General features: G+C 39.4%; 1 protein-coding gene across 3 annotated transcripts in view; it reads right to left on the reverse strand.

Annotated features, from left to right (window-relative positions):
* The window catches only part of LOC146624750 (polypeptide N-acetylgalactosaminyltransferase 10-like), a 91,611-nt gene extending 79,826 nt beyond the window's left edge, over positions 1-11,785 (reverse strand). For 2 of the 3 annotated variants that reach the window (XM_085364112.1, XM_085364113.1), the window contains exon 1: positions 11,642-11,785. In XM_085364112.1, the coding sequence (XP_085220238.1) occupies positions 11,642-11,785 (144 nt within the window). Of the gene's footprint in view, positions 1-4,216; positions 4,231-11,641 lie in introns of all 3 variants that reach the window. The other variant, XM_085364114.1, reaches the window with a different exon arrangement.
* Between the last annotated feature and the right edge of the window lie 4,854 nt (positions 11,786-16,639).

Here is a 16,639-nt window from a genome sequence, read left to right on the forward strand (position 1 = left end):
TCCATCTTTGTTCCCTGTCACAAATGCATACAGTTTAGAGGAATATTAAGAAATTATGAACTTGAATAATGTTTACCCACAAACATGGGAAAAATACTTTGTAAGCAGCAAATATTAGGTGCAAGATGAATGTTTTCATGCTATAGTTGCTATCTATCCAAAAAAATATAACCGACTTCCTCCCAGAGGGCAATTTATATTGTTACCATTTTCAGTTTTTTGTGCAAAAGTAAAAAAAGAAAGAAAGAAAAAGACGAGTCAGAAAGACTAGTACAATCGTGTGTGAACTGAGGTTAAACCTTTGAGTTTGGGGGAAAATTGTCACGGCTGGCGGAGTGAGCCGTGTGGTGTGGAGGAAAAGGAGGACCCAAAATGCAGCAGTGACTGATGATACGAATGATGTTTATTTACAAAGTGGTAGTGGCAGAAACAGGCAGTGAGGTATGACAAAACAACTGAAGAAACCTAAACTGGGAGAACTAACTGACAAACCTGAGACCATACAAAAGGGGCGATGGGCAGAGAGACGCTGTCACGGACCCAGTTCCAGGGATTCGGGGTCCGTGAGCAGTGTGGACTACTATTGTAGTTATTATTATTATTATTATTATCATTATTGTGGTTGTTGTTATTATGGTTGTGTCTGCTGTCCTGTTTTTCCGTGTTGGTGTACTGTCAGGTGTTTAGGGGGTGTGTGCTTGTGTATGTGAGGGTGCGGTCGTGGCAGGCACTTTTAGGCCTGGTGGGTGTGGCCCTGCCAGCTGACCGGTTCCACCCAGGAATCCACACACACCTGGCGCCGATCAAGCCTCGTCAGAGGAGCTTCAAAACAGTGTGGCTGAGAGCTCCTCGACGCTGGATCGTTGAGTGACTTCCCGTCAGTCTTTAATCCATGTGCAAGGTTAGTGCAAGTCTACTGTTAGGTTTTGTACTCACGGCTGCCTTTTGTATGCGTGTTTCCTCAGGAGGAATTGTGGCGACCAGGAGGCAGCACACGGAGAGTACACAGGGAACGGAGACAGAGCACAGAGCACGGGATAAAGGAGAAGACACGGAACGGGAGTTGGGATCGCACGGGGGGATTTATTGTTGTTTGGATTGTCACCACTGTAAATAAACACTGTTGCACTGTAGAGTCCTGCATTTTGGGTCCTCCTTTCCCCACATCCCCACGGTCTGCCAGCGAGACCGTGACAGACGCAGAGACAGGAACACCATAGAACGCAGAGCTACACGGATAAATGCAGACGAGCCGACAATGAACACAGACCGACACCCACTAAATATACATACACACAAGGTAATCAGGTAATCACACACAGGAGGGAAGAACAGCTGAACCTAATACACATGAGGACCGGAGGAGACAAGCTGAACACAATGACAACAGACACAGACTTTCAGAACAAAACAGGAAATCTAGAACCCGAACCAGACACAAGGGGGGAGGGCACAGAATAACTAGAACAGAGGAAAACAATCACAAAACACAAAACGCTGGGTCAACGACCCAGGACCATGACAAAAATGGCCTCCTCCAATGTCACAAACTTCAGGCTATATTCAGGCTTTCAGGTATTTTCATGTCCCTCTAGTAATAAAGATTATAAATATCAAAAGTGGTTCCTAGTTTTATTATAAGCTTTATGCTTCCTTTTTCATAAGATGGCTCAAGATTACCATCATTACCAGAGTCTCTTGGACTTGCTCAAAAAATGTTCTTCCTCCAACTTGAAAACAGATTGTTTGCTGATTTTCTACCACTTTCTGATCTGTTCTAAACAAACAGTCAGCGGGAAAATGAAAGACAGATAAACGCTATCGGACTGCTTTTGTCTGGCATTAAGAAAAATAAAGTATTACCAGCTGAGCAGTGCATCTGATAAAAAACAGTGCTGGCAATTCAATGTGCGAGGTCAATACTCCCCTCATGTGATACAATTACCTGCTTTTCATGTTTTGCTTTACCCTCTTCTTCTCCTCCATCATATTTAGGCATTTGACAGACAAGTTGATCTGAGCTAGAGGGTCAAAATCCCTTTTTCCATCTTCTAAGAAAGCGCAACTTCTCTATTCACTTAAAAATCCATTTCCATCTTACAATCGTAGAACTGTACAATCAGAAGTACCAAAGGTAATTAATGGGTCGTGATTCTGTGTATAAAGTATCTTTGTGCTTGTTTTTTTCTTTGCCAGCTAACACACTCTACAAAACTCACAGCTTTTAAACAACACTTTGAGCAACACTTCAGGTATCCACTGAGTAATACTGTTATGTTACTTGAGTCCTGAGAGCCATAGTTACAAAATCGTACTCTGCTATTTCAGGTAAGTTGCAAAAGATCTAGACTATGCTTCTGGCTGATTAACCTCATTGTGACTCACATGCAAATCCTTCAAGGCTTCTGCTCTCTGTCTCATCTGAGCTAGACATGAGCTTGAGGCAGAGGACCTCCCGACAGTGATCCCTGCAGCGAGGCACTCCAAACTCCCCTTGCAGAGGAGCTCAGCAAGGCCACTGCACAGTCCATTATCTCCCAAAAGGAGTCATTATCCAAAGTCCTGCTGAGATGGAGAGAGCAGGCAGAGGACCACAGAGAGGCCAGAACTCCTGGAGTTCTCTGCTTCCTGTGGTTTCAAACTTTCTGCTTAGATATTGATGGATTACGACGCAAACACTGGTCTTACAGAATTTTTTTGGACCGCCTGCTGCTCCCACCAAGCAACATGAAGACCAAATAAAGTCTTGTGCTCCTTTCTTTGGTCAAATCAGAGAGAAATCAAAGATGAAAATATGTGGAATGTAGACAAAGGTTTGTTGTTTTTCCCAAAAGTAACATGGAAAAATTGGCAGGGACTTACTTTACTCTTTCAAAAAGTGCTTCAGTCGATGGCTTCGTTTGCAAAGAACAGTTATTTTTCTCATTATCAGAGCCTTATCTCACAAATATTATCGTGGCTAAATGGACATACTGTAGGCTGTAAGAAAGCCTTAAAACAACAGACTCATTGTAGAATTACATTTCCAATCACCACAGGAGTCTGCCTGTATTGTCTACTACTTATTTCAGTGTGTAGAGTTTGTATCGGCTCATGTTTCATATTACAATGCAACAAAGAACAGAAAAAGGACACACTAGGAGATTCAAACTAAGATACAACGTCAGCTGGATATTTGTACACAGAAAAAGAACTTCCATAGCCCTCATTAAGAAACAGTTTAAAACTGTTCTGATATCACCAAAGAGCTGAATGCAGTGTTTTCCCCACACAGCTTAAAGGATGTTAATGTAAGCTGCTGACAGATCCAGCTGGTAAACATTTCAGATATCTGATTTTAAACTGCTCTTAATACTACTGAGCAAGTTAATATATTTTATGCATAAACTACTGCTAAAAGGTATTTGCTTGTTCCAGTGCTTGCTTCCATTCTGCTGTAAGCAGATGGAACTCTGGGCCAAATCAACGCTGCAGGTCCCTGGGTGTAACCAGTTCCACCCAGGGACAGCCACCAATCACTCACCAAGGATTAGACACATTTTTCCCTAACAACCAGAGATTGCCAGCAGGTCATCTAGGCCTGTGTAACTGAGGCCTAACATGAGACATAACTAGAGAGAACCCACATAGGCACAGAAAGAATATAAAAACTGTACACAAAAAGGTATCCACTAGCCCGCTCTGGATTCAAACCCTTGATCTTGGTGTAGTGGGATGGCAAGGCTAACCACTACTTTACAAAACAGTGGTTAAAAGTAATTCAATGAGTAATCAATTCAGTTTTATATATGTAAATCCAAATCACAAGAAACATCATCTCCGGGTGATATAAGGTACAAACAATAAAAGATAATTTAATGTCGTTTGTTATTTTTAACAGGATGAACTAAACTGTATTTATTTCCAATGGTTTCGGTTATTTCAAAACCCGTTAGTTTTTGAAAAACTACAAGACAAATACCACAAAAATACACCCTGCATAATATGCTGGAAATGCTGGGATTGCAGCCTTCACTGGTTGTTGTGTGAATTCACATCAGCTGTTCATATAAGCTCCTTATTAAAATGTCTGAGGGAGACGAAAGCAGCAAAGAAGCAGTACTTAATGGTCACCGCACAGAATTTCTGGTGCTGCAAGCTCAAAGAGCAGCTTCCTGTCACATCTATAGCCAGAGGCAAAGCTGGCAGAAAGGCCCCAGTATCAGCCCCCAAGCACAGAACAGCACTAAGCTTCAGAAGTACACTAAAATGGTGAGCATGTTTGCCTCCAGGTGAGAAAACAAATGAATGTTCAACAACAACTGAAGAATTTCCACTACATTAAAGCTTAAATAATCACTGAGGTGAGTCCGTAACTCCGTTCTCACTACAAACTGGAATCTGTGATGTTTCATATCACAGAGGAAACAAGCAATAATTCAGCAATAAATAAGGAATGACACATGCATCAACTTTCCTGAAATACGCGAAGTGTTACACTGATAAAGAAAGAAAATTATTTTCATGGATGCATAGCACATCTGCAGTAATGACTGAGCTCAGGTTCAATTAAAATGTCACAATAAACTGAACCTCTTTGTCTTTGGTTATGAAGCTCAACGTTAGATGACCATCAGCTGCAGTGGCAACCCTGCAGTCCTCCATTCCACACCATCCTAAATATCACCCCGTCAGCAGAACTCGCACTACAGATGAGTAACTTTGCTTTGCATGTTGCCTTTCAGCTTTGCTGCCACTAACTAAAGAAACAGATGTGATTTGCACTGGCTTCCCTAATCCCACATGCTCTCTATCTGCCCCATTAGAAGCATCGACTTAGGCTGATTTGCAGGGCCACAGTCATGCTGGGTTCTCTTTTTTGAGCAGAGAACACAGAGACAGGTTGTTCCTTCCTTCACTACAGCGATCAATGCTCGGTATGGTTAAGAGGAGCAAATCAATTGGTTTAATAGAAAGAGCTGTCACTGTGCTGCTGAAAGGCATTTAGCCACACTGGTGAGTACAGTTATCTCAAGGCCATTTTGTTTTTAAATCAAACAGTGGATTTTTTTGTTTCTTTTCAGAATAAAACTTTTTCAGCATAGTAATAAAATGAAAATTCAACGCTACGCAACAAAGCATAGACAAAGTGCTGAAGTGCGGAACAACAGGTGCAGCCAAAGCTTTCAGTCGCATTAAGTGATTAGTCTTATTCAGCGCTCGGTGAAAGTAGGGCTGACGGTTCAAACACAGAGCATTCGTTCACACTGCATTCATATTGCATTTAAACATATTGCTTACATCCCAGTTTGGAAGAGTTTGCCTCATTCTCCTTGAAAACCACTCAGGTTCTCATGTATCAGTTTAGGTCACTGATGAAGCAGGAGACCACATGTTACATGGCTGAAATGTAGCAGCCCTTTGCTACATGCCCTCTCCCGCTCTCTCTTCCCCTCTTTCCTGCCCACTCTTCACTACTAAACTAGTAAATAAGAACAGGCTACATATTACTGCATTGACAACCAAATCTATAGGGAATAAAAATCAACATATCGCAAAAAAAAAAATGTTTTCAGAGTCAGTGTTGAGAATTTTTAGGTTAAGTCACATCAGTGTGCCTCAGCTTCCCCAAGTGTCTTTCAGTGACAGAGCCCAAGGTTGTCCATTTTTTACCTTACATTTTTACTTTCGGTTGTTATTGACAAAATTCTGGGATATTTTCAAGCGAATAATAAGCAAGGGTTTGAGAGGTTACGAACTGACTAAGAGATAAAAATAAGGGAAGAAGACCCACAGTAAGCATGTCAGTAATTTTCTGTTCAGTGTAAATCAAATGTAAGGCATGCTCCTTAAGTGGAAATCCTTAACCTTGGTGGTGCAAAGCTGTGGAAAGACTGTTGGCTTTAATTGTACCAGTTTGAGATATTATAGCTGTGACTGAATCTACACATAAATTGTGGAAATGAGTCCTGGGTCCGGGTAGTGGTTTGAGAATTCCCAAATGATGTTTTGTTACTCTTTACGGTTTCATGACTGAGGGTCAAGCAGAAATGCAAAAATGTGGATATGAAAAAGTGCAAATGAGGACATAGCACCAGAAAAGCCTTCTATGTCCGGCTCCCTGGGTAAATCCATCTAAGAAAAAAAAACAATAAATGTAAATGTTGTTCATTTATATCCTGTTATAACTAATACATCCGTGGGACAGATTGGTTATGAATGAGAATGTGGCTCACCCTTTTTGTATTGAATACACTCTGATCTCATTCTGATGGTTTAAGCGATGTGTAGTCGACAAGTGAAGCAGACAGAAACCAACAAGGGGAAGAAAATATCAGCTACAAACGTCTCTAACAAGACTTATGTGGGAAAAGCCTGAATGGGATTAGAGTATTGATTTTTATCTACTTCAGTGAAGCCATAACAGCCCACAGGGAGCACTCAGACGCCGAGCACAGACACACATATTGTTCCTTCCTTTTGCCCTTATTTGTTTTTTGTTCCATTTGTCTTTAGCTATTAAAAGTTTACAAGAAACAAACAGAAGACAAGATGAATGTTTGCAGCCGGTTTCCAACAGTGTAAAGGAGTTTCTGTGCCATTAGAGGTTAAAATAAGATAAATGTTAGGGTTGGATGATGATGTGCTGGCAGCCTAACCCGTTTGTCTCCCTCCTTTTCGCTCAGTCCATGCCTTTCAGTACACATGATACAGAAATAATGGCACTTTATGTCAAGTGGGAGTAAACTGGCTTCCTAATTCACAACAGCGAGCGTGATCGATGACTCAGATTTTTCTGAGCTCCAATACATCAAATGCATAAAAAGAAAAACAATAAGACAGCTCATATTAACTAAAATCCCTGATGAAGGGAATTAAATGCAAAATTAACACTTTATGCGCCTCCCTGCGTATTCAGGGTGTTGTTTAACATTCACACTACCAAATCTATAACTGCACAAACCTCTTAAGTTTCCTGATGTTGTAAATTCATCTAAGTGGCAAATGACAAGCTTTTCCATCTCTAACTTCAATCCCACATGACATGAACGCAGCACAAGTGAGTAAATCAGACAGCATTATTGTTCTGATGTTGATGTTCTCGCAGCATGATATGATTTTTTTTTTTTTTTTTTTTACAGAGGAAATACATTTTGACAAAAACCACCACAAAGAGATTCATATACCTAAATTACATAAAAATTGCAAATCAATATCAATCAATATTTTATTTCTATAGCACATTTTAAAAGGACAGTGTCCATCAAAGTGCTTCACACAAGGTAGCAAAGCAGATTAAAACAAAGGCAACAAAACAAGTTAAAAACAATTATAGTTACAGTTACATAGCACAACTGGAGACCAGGTGGAAGTCCAAACTAATTTGCATCAAAAGCTAGCTGGAACAGGTGAGTTTTTAAGCATGATTTAAACGACTGAATGGAATCTGATATGCGGACATTGATAGGAAGATTATTCCAGAGTTTGGGTGCGAAAGCTCGGTCCCCTCTAGTCTTTCGTCGGGGCCTTTGTTGCACTAAGAGCAGTTGGTTAGAGGATCTGAGCATTCTCTTGGGGCTATACACGTCGAGAAGGTCTGCTGGGTAACTGGGCACCAGTTAAGAGGCGTGCTGTGGCATTTTGAACTAATTGCAAATGCTGGAGGAGAGAGAGAATTGGAGGCCCATGTACAGAGAATTGCAATAGACCAGTCTCGAAGTAATGAAGGCATGGATAAGCTTTTCAATGTGGAATATAGGGCTTTGACTTGGAGATTTGACGTAGCTGGTTTTTACCACACTATATTAATGCACAAATATTCCCCATTAACTTGTTGCTTACATAGTTGCATATTACATTTTCCTTAGATGAATATATTTTATAAGTCAGGAATTCCCTTAAATTACAATGCTGTGATTGCAGCCATTCCCCAACTCTCTGTGAATGGTACTCATGGCCATTGATCAGTGGTTGTTGATCAATGGTCATGAGAATTTGCATAATTAAGATTAAGGAACTGACCTCCCAGCCCATTGTTCCTCAGTGGGCTGGTTTCAGTCATTATGCAAATGTACTGTTTCTAAGGTTGGGGAAACCTGCAGTCAGCTGAGACTGAAGAAGTCACGTGAATGAGTGACGAAACGTTTCTCCCACAAAACGCTACGTCCAGATGAACAGAATCAACTTTTGGAGATCCCTTAAATTAAATTCTTTTTTTTTCTTTTTTTTTCCCACGGAGACACGATTAGGAAAGCACATTGATATTGATATTTATGTACGGAATATTTATGTACAGAACGTGTGATTAATATATTTCATTTTGTATTGCCGTTATAAGGTGTAGAAACATGAAAGGTGTCATGGATGTTTATATACAGGGGTGCACATAAGTGGTCCGCATGTGCGCATCCGTTGGAGGTGGAGGAACACCAAAGTAATTACTTAAAGGAGCTTGCTTCGACATCTTTAAGAATTCTAAACAAATGTCTGTCCTCCTCCAGAAAATCTTATGTATGCAAACGCACATTGCAATTTTGTTCTTCCAAGATGGGTTATTGGAGTCTAATCGCCAAATACATTAATTCCTCTATCTCAATCAATAATGTTCAATTCTTCCACGTGATCTCTCCTTATTGAAATAGGGGTCTGGCTCTCTGTGTTCAGTCACTGGGAGGTTACTAAGTAAAAGCCGTATTTACTAAGTTCAGCATATGAATCCTTGAGTGAAAAATAAAAACTCAATTTTTTTTCTTAAGTAATTATTTTCATAAGTTTACAACTTGAATCTCTAAAATTCAGGGTTATAACTCATGTTATTATTATTATTTTAATCTTCAGTAGCCCTAATATTTCCCCTACTGTTTAGCTGTTAAATTGAAAAATGGAAAGGAAGCCTTTTCTGTCATAGGCACTATATAAAATGGACTGTGCTACTGTGAGATCACCCACTAGTTTTGAATTAGCAGTTTTGCCCCTGACATGTTGTTTTGTGAAGACAAAAGTCATGCTGCATCTACAAAACGCATAGGCACAATGCAGATGACCTACTGATCATTTTTGCAAACTAATAAAATAATAAATTTTCATTGAGTAAAACTGAAGCTCAGATTTCTTTGACTATAATATGAGACAGATAAGTACATTAAAAGGCTTCAACAGGTACCAACAGCACAGACGTGGCAGAAACATCCAGTTTATTCATTCATGTATCGGGACGGCTATCGGTAAAATGAGCCACAGCCCGCACTGCAGCATCCAGGTGGATGAGTTATAAAATTCACACCAGTCAGAGTTCTTATGAAGGGGAAAATATGCAGACAGGCCAAACTCTTTTTAGAGCCAGACAGTAAACAAGTGTTTTTAATGCTAAAAAAAAAAGGGGGAACTTGCTCAGTTTTACATCTACTATGTGAACTTCAAATTTTCATAATTGGCACTGGCTACAGCCCAAGAGGTAGATTTCTCTGTTCAGTCAAAGGGAACTGAATACGTCAGGCAGTAGATGATCAATTCTAATCACTGGCTCTCATCTACTCCATTGCAACAGTGGGAATGGAACAGAAATCAATGCAAGCATCAATAACAGGAAAGCTGTGATTGGGCACCTTACACTGATGACTGAATGCAAAAACATCAAAAACATTAACGCAGGCTGGATTTCCACAAATCTACACATAAATCATGCTTAAGTGGTCATTTTTACTTCATGGTTTTGAATGTTGTTTAATCCCTCAGAGAAACTGAGCTGATATATCTTCATCACTGAGGGAATGTTAAAGAAAAAAAAAAACATTTCATGCGTTCAGTGTAAATTTGACGCTGAACATGTGGCTTTTCTTCTCACACATCAAGGAATGAATGGTTTTGTCAAAGTATTATGTACAGAGACGCTGGATATGTTGAGTCTAAATACTATGAAAAAGTTTTAAATGAATTTGCAATGTTGAAGCTTTTTTTATGACAGCCACTTCTTCTCACTTAAAGGACTACCAATCAAGAGAAAATTAATTCGAGCCAAAAATTTCATTGGACTGATTTTAAATTCCAAAAGCCTGTCAGCAGTATGAGCATTAGCAGCCTTCCTCTGTTTTCATTTTATAATTTACAAGAAAGAAAAAGAGAACCTCCTTGACACTACTGGAAGCTTGCTGCATAAACATTCGTCTTGTCTCTCTTATTAGAGGTGAGGCGCATCGAAGCGTTTGCCAATGACTGACGGGCAGGAAGCCAGTGTTGCTGTGCTCTTCACTCGATACATGCCTTCTACATATGATTCTCAAATAAAGGCACCTCAATGTCAAATAAGAGTGAAAAACAGTTTTTAAATTTACAACATCCTCCATGTTTATAACTTTACAACAATGCTGAATTGTAATGGAAGTGCCTGAAATGTCAAGCAGATGCCTCACGCCAGCCGCATACCTTTATTATTTTATTTTATTTTTGTACCCTGCCTCTCAGGTGTGGAAGCCTTAGTAAAATAAATATTGCATTTTTTTTTAAATAGAGTACAGTACAGACACTACAGCAACCAGGATCATCATGGTTTTAAAAGACAAAGCACTTTCACCAATCAGAAAGAATAGTCATGAATATAATTTTACGATCTGGTAGATGCTCCTTATTATTCTTCACATGACATGCCAACAAATTAGTTCCTTAATATTAATCAATAATGAGGGATTCAAAGCTGACTGCCAGGAAGCTCATGCTGAAGCACGTATAATCCCACAATGAAAGCATCTACATTTGTTCATCATAAAGAAAACTCTCAGTTCCACTACACTAAAACCAAGCTAAGCACAGAAAAACAATCAATATCCAGACAGTGAAGATGATTAACTTTGAATGCCAGACTGTTACACATCTCATTGTTTAATGTGTTGAAATAAAGCAATAGTGCTGAAATCGTCCTAACACCCAACAAACTTTGTCTTGCGATCCTTTAGGTGCCTTGGCTCTGTCCATGGTGCTGAACCTGAGCAACGCTTGTACGCTCTCCATGGTGCTGAACCTGGGAACACATGGGTTTCTTTATTCTATGTTTCTTTTTTAGATAGTGGTAAAAGAATGTGTCTTGTGGATATTCTCAATAGTTTTCTAGTTTTCTTTTTTTCATATTTCCCACTTTTAAAGTCGCCTATATGAATATTTTCTCTGTTTCAGATTTCCCTTTCTCAACCAGTCTACTGAAGCTACGCTCTGTCCACACTTTACAAGGCTTTAAAGTAAGGCGAGGGTTGCTTTGTAATCTCACTCTTCTGCAAATTCTACTGCACGTCTTACTATTTTGAGTGAATGACGGCTACCTTAAGCAACACTGTGCTACACTGTGTTTCACGTCTCACTACATTATCCTGAACCTGATCCTGATTTTACAACATATACGGAAGATTGGATTACATATTTTCCTTACTTGAAGTGAATTCTTACGCGTTTTCTGTAGTTTAAAAGTCTCCTGTATGAGAGTGTGTTCTTTGTTTCAGATGTCCCAGTCTCAACGAGAATAAACCGAGGCTATACCGTCTCCCTGCTTGTCTTTTAAACCGAGAACAAGTGGACACAGTGAGGAAACACGATGCATGTATGTTTTTTAAGACTGCCTTTAAAGTCTTAGCACCCCTGCGTGACACGGGGAGCGTTAAAGCCGAGCTTCTCTTACCTGTATCGGTGCATCCACTGTGTAGAGAGAGTTGTCAAACACTCGGTCCCTGTACAAAGACCACAACCCGACGTTAGGGAGGAATAACAGAGCCGCTATGAGCAGCCCGGCGAACTGCAGCAGCCTCTTCTCCTTCCGCCTCATCTCTGCGGGAGAAAGCGCGCGAAGCAACGGCGGTGCGAACAGCAGGGTCCCGTCTCACCACTTTTCCAAGCGGAGACAACTTTCGCTCTGACTCGAGGAGCGAGCTGCTTTTAAGCTAACTCTAATACCCCACCAGCCGGGACATCCGGGTGAGAGTTTCAAAATAAAAGCACACGACTTACGAAACGCTTTCACTTTGGTCTAACGACAAAAACTAACTTTCAAAGAGCGACGAATGGTGGCATTTGAAGATTATATCAAATGAATCCTTTCTCTTCTATTATACTCTGTCTTGAATGTCAAACCAGTTTCAAGATTTCAGCGACAGAAAGCCATATTTCTCTTTCTAGTTCATTCCATCTCTCAATGATGCACTCACAACACTACATTAAAGGTCACATTGTGGGATCTGAAAACGGTTATGTAGATGGCTTCTTGTGCCTTTGTAGTTTCCTGTGTGAAACGTGGACACAGGCATTTTATATCTGACATTGAATCACATCTTTAGTTTGTAAGCAGCAGATATGAATGTGACCAGACATTTAATGAGCATTTATGTCAGGAGTCTTTCAAGCTTGAGCACAAATGGTGCTTTTCTCTACAAAAGTCATAGTTTTTAGTGGAAAGACATAGATGGTAGAGCAGCTTGAGGAAACGTCTACTGCCTCAAAAGTCTCGTTTTTTTTTTAAACCTTTTTTTTTAACCTTTTTAACCTGAAGCTGTTGAACAATTGTTCCTGCAAGCTGGAAAATGGGGGTTGACTGGTGTTAAAAAAAATCCACCAAATTGCACAGTGTGAAGACTCTCCGTGTGCGGTGTAGAATTACACAGCAGGAAGGCACACAGAAAATGTTCCACCTTGCATTTCTGAAAGACCCAAATTGGCTACGCTTTCTTCTGACATTTCGTCCAGACTCTGCTGTCTTTATGAATCGCTGCGATATGTAGAAATATTTTCTTTGTATTTCTTTTTTAAGTTTACGAGTATTATATTTAATTGGTCATCGAGGTTAACAAAAGTATAGCAATCGGAGTCAGTAGGTCTTTTCAATACAGTAGATATGAATGTAGCAGAGCAGTAAACAATTAGCTTAATTCTTATTGACTGGATTGATGCTTTTGTTTTGAAAGGCTAATTAGCAATTTTCCAGTGGTTTCCTGCTCTGTAAAACCTGCTACACTTTATAAACCACGGCTTGGTGGGAAACCCCAGTTGCTCATGTTTGACTGTGTTTTAATAATCAGGTATGCAATAAAACATAAAACAAAAGATAAAACATCAAGAGCCATTTCAATTCTTCTTTTTGATAAACACAGCAATTTCTTTTTCTCACAGTGACCCTCTTATGTCCTGCCTGCTGATCTCACCCAGCAAACAAACTGGAAAGTCCCACTAAAACGGGAGCGCAGCCTTTAGGACTCATGTTATGATGTTCTTCAAAGACAATGGAAACTAAAGACCAGTAGTGACAGTAGTGAAGGATTTTTTTATTCTGTATCACTGGAATGGCTATAAATAGAAAGTCACTTCAGGCATATTTCATGTTCACATGTCATGTAATACATAGAAAATGACTAAAGCCTGGGGCAGGGTTCAGGTCATTTTCATGGTTTCGTAAAAGTGTGAAATGGCAGATGAAAAGGAAAAAAAATGCATAGCATTAACATGTAGGGTGACTTCATGTGTACTGTTACACTATTTCATGGTATCATTTTTACCTGCTTCTGCTTTCCAACATGTACTGTGTTTTTGTCCTTTTAAAGTCCTGTTAATTCTATCAATCAAACAATAGAAACACAGGGCTGCTGCTATTTTAGTGATTTCCTTTGCAAACTCTTCCCGTATTCTTTCTTCCATTTATCCTTTTTTCTTAGTGCTGCATTTGCAGACAGAGGAAGTCAGTGTACATAATTAATGCACTATGAACAATGTCAGTCCCTCATCAATTTTCATTAATTAACACAAATGATGATTGAGCCTGGCCTGGTAATGAGACATTCCACTATTCTAGTTGAGCTCATGCAGAAGGTGACAGGTTTTTTTTTTCTTTTTTGTTTTACCAATTACAGCAACCACAATCAAGAAACATGATCCCAGATCACTTTATGAAGCCGCATGAGATGAAATTAGATGAGATGTGATGAGATCTTGCCAATCTGTGTTCATCAAATATCCTGTATGATCTCATATTTAACTGTTTTGGTCTAATCAAACTAAAATGAGAGCACATTGCCTGTATTTTACAGTCTTCTTTAGCCCTTTAAAACCAGAACAATAAAATAACTGCCAGAAATCTTTAATTTCTTGATAATGGAGTTTTTGTTGAACCTTTAGACAGAATATATAATAATATATTAAATTTTAATCTGCATATATATGTTTTAATTAGTATCACATTTGCTACATAAGCCATATTTTTGCAATTTAGTCATTAAAATTGTGCCATGCAATTTACATAATTTTTCGTGGGTAAAAAAACAAAAAACAGTGCCAAACAACTGTGTGACCTGTGTAGCTCCACATTGAGCTACACGTCTGCTCTTTTTATATGTTTTATGGTATCTGCTTTGACTTTTTTTCTCCCTCTTTACAACATTTCTTTTTGTCAGAATTTTATTGTTAAGCTGGGTACACCATTTTTTTCTGTTTTCACTTAAGGCAGATCATATTCAATCAACAACTTCCACTGCATATAAATGTCAGGGGTAGACATTTGTTCAAACACAAGTAAGAGAAATGAGACACTGTAGACCGACTCAGAGAGTATTAGAAAGCGTGCGCACGGGTGTGAATGCCTCTGAGAAGACACACACACTGAGCGCAGGCTTGGTTCTTTATTTATAGTGAAAGTAAGTTACATAGTACTTCCTCTTTTAACAGAAAGGGGAGAGGTCAGGCATTATCTCAGCTTATCTGACCTTGCACACATACACTGAAAATAACGATGCAGAAGTATATCATGCTTATCTGACATCACACACTGAGGTAAGGAATGCATTATGTTCTCTTTTAACAATAAGCTTGGTTATGTGAAAACATATGAACACACAGAATATAAGGCACACTTGATTATATTGTATTATAGAGATTTGGTTATATTGTATAATGTAGAAAATCTCTTAACAATAGCATACAATAAATGCATAAATAATTAAATGTACTGATTTTTAAGTAATTTTTTTAAACACTCAAGCATCATTTTTGGGTGGCTGTAGCTCAGGAGGTCCTCTACTAATTGGAAGGCTGGAGTTTTGATTCCTGGCTGCTCCAACGTGCATGCTAAATATCCTTGGGCAAGATACTAATGCCAAGTTGCTCTACTATGCATCCATCAGAGTGTGAATTGAGCATTGAAAAATGTACTTGTGTGTGAATGAGGCACGGTGTAGGCTATAGAGTCCTTTGAGTGCTCAGCTAGATTAGAAGGGCATTATATAAGAACCAGTCAGTTTTATACATTGGAGTTCATGTCACCATAGACTGTATGTTAAAGATGCATACAGTAGCCATCACAGATTGATTTCTCACACCTTGACTTGAGATGGCAAATGCTCCATGTGAGACTTGGACTGAATAGAATTTGATATCCTTAAGCAGTCAGATGAATCGCCAGTTGCTATATATTAGAAAGAATGCACTTTGTTGACAGTCCGTTCCTGTCATGTTTATTTATTTATGCATTATTTATTTCAAATGCATATGATGGTGACCAATGAAGGCAAGGAATGAAAAAAAAGACTTCTGCATGTGCCCCCCCCCCAGGTTTGCCCTGCTTTGTTTTCTAACCACGTACGATTGTACAATAGTTAGTCATCTAAAGCCTCTCGACCCAACTCAACCAGCTAAACAGTGAAAAAAAGCTGGTCAGTACAGAAGTGAGAGTAAAGGTTTTCTTTTCAGTTGATAAACACTGAAATTTGTGACTGAAATTTTGATCACCTCTTCCTGACCTTAAACTGCCCCATGATCCCTTCTTATTTCAAATGTCAGTTGATGCTCCCTTTTTTAACCTCTGACACACACGATGAACAAATCCTCATTTCTAAGCTACTCTAATCTCCTATAACCCCCAAATTTGACAGGCACAGACAGAGCATACACAGACTGGAAAGAGCTAGTTTAAGTTAAATGAAGATTAGCTACATTCTTTAACAGAGTGGACTTGAAGCCAGGAGTTTGACCCTCTCTGCCCGCTAATCGCGTCCTTTGTATTCCTGATCTGGACGCTGAGAAAAAGGAGAACAGCTCATTCCTCTCTCGTTCTCTCCATCTGTACTGGCCGGAGTTGTGACAATTCAATCTGTTCTCCGTCTTCCTGCATGAATTATGGATGAACCTTGCAACCTCTCAATGTGGTGGGGATTTAGGCTTAATAACCCCTCCTGCTCATGTCACTCTCTCAGTGTGGATTTGAAAGAGGTTGGGGGAAAAAAATCAAGGTAATTTGGAGAGCATCAAAGCAGAGGAAATGGGGGTATTATTATCCTCTAATGGCAAACCACTGATTGACTCTTCCTTGCTGAAAGCCATTAACAAGGCCCATTCAGAAAGGGCTGGGCTATGACTTCCTTGATAAGCAATTACCGATGCATCATTCTTTTCCAAGGAACTGAGCCATGAAATCCGAACCCACAGGTCAAATAAACAGAACATTTTCAGCTAGATTTTTTTTCCCCATTGGAGCAACAACAAACAAAAGCCTCAATTACAAAATGCCACTACAGTCTTCCACCTTGTTATCAAAGTATAGGAAATTCTGCCCACAATTCCTCACTAATATAGTAGTGTTAAAGTGAGTTAACCTCCTAAGACCCGAACTCTTCCACGGCATGCATTTTTAATTATATTTGAT

The sequence above is a fragment of the Diplotaxodon limnothrissa genome, linkage group LG10 (genome assembly GCF_057381915.1).
Source record: "Diplotaxodon limnothrissa isolate DT_005_m linkage group LG10, D_limnothrissa_male_GT1.1, whole genome shotgun sequence".
Taxonomy (NCBI): domain Eukaryota; kingdom Metazoa; phylum Chordata; class Actinopteri; order Cichliformes; family Cichlidae; genus Diplotaxodon; species Diplotaxodon limnothrissa.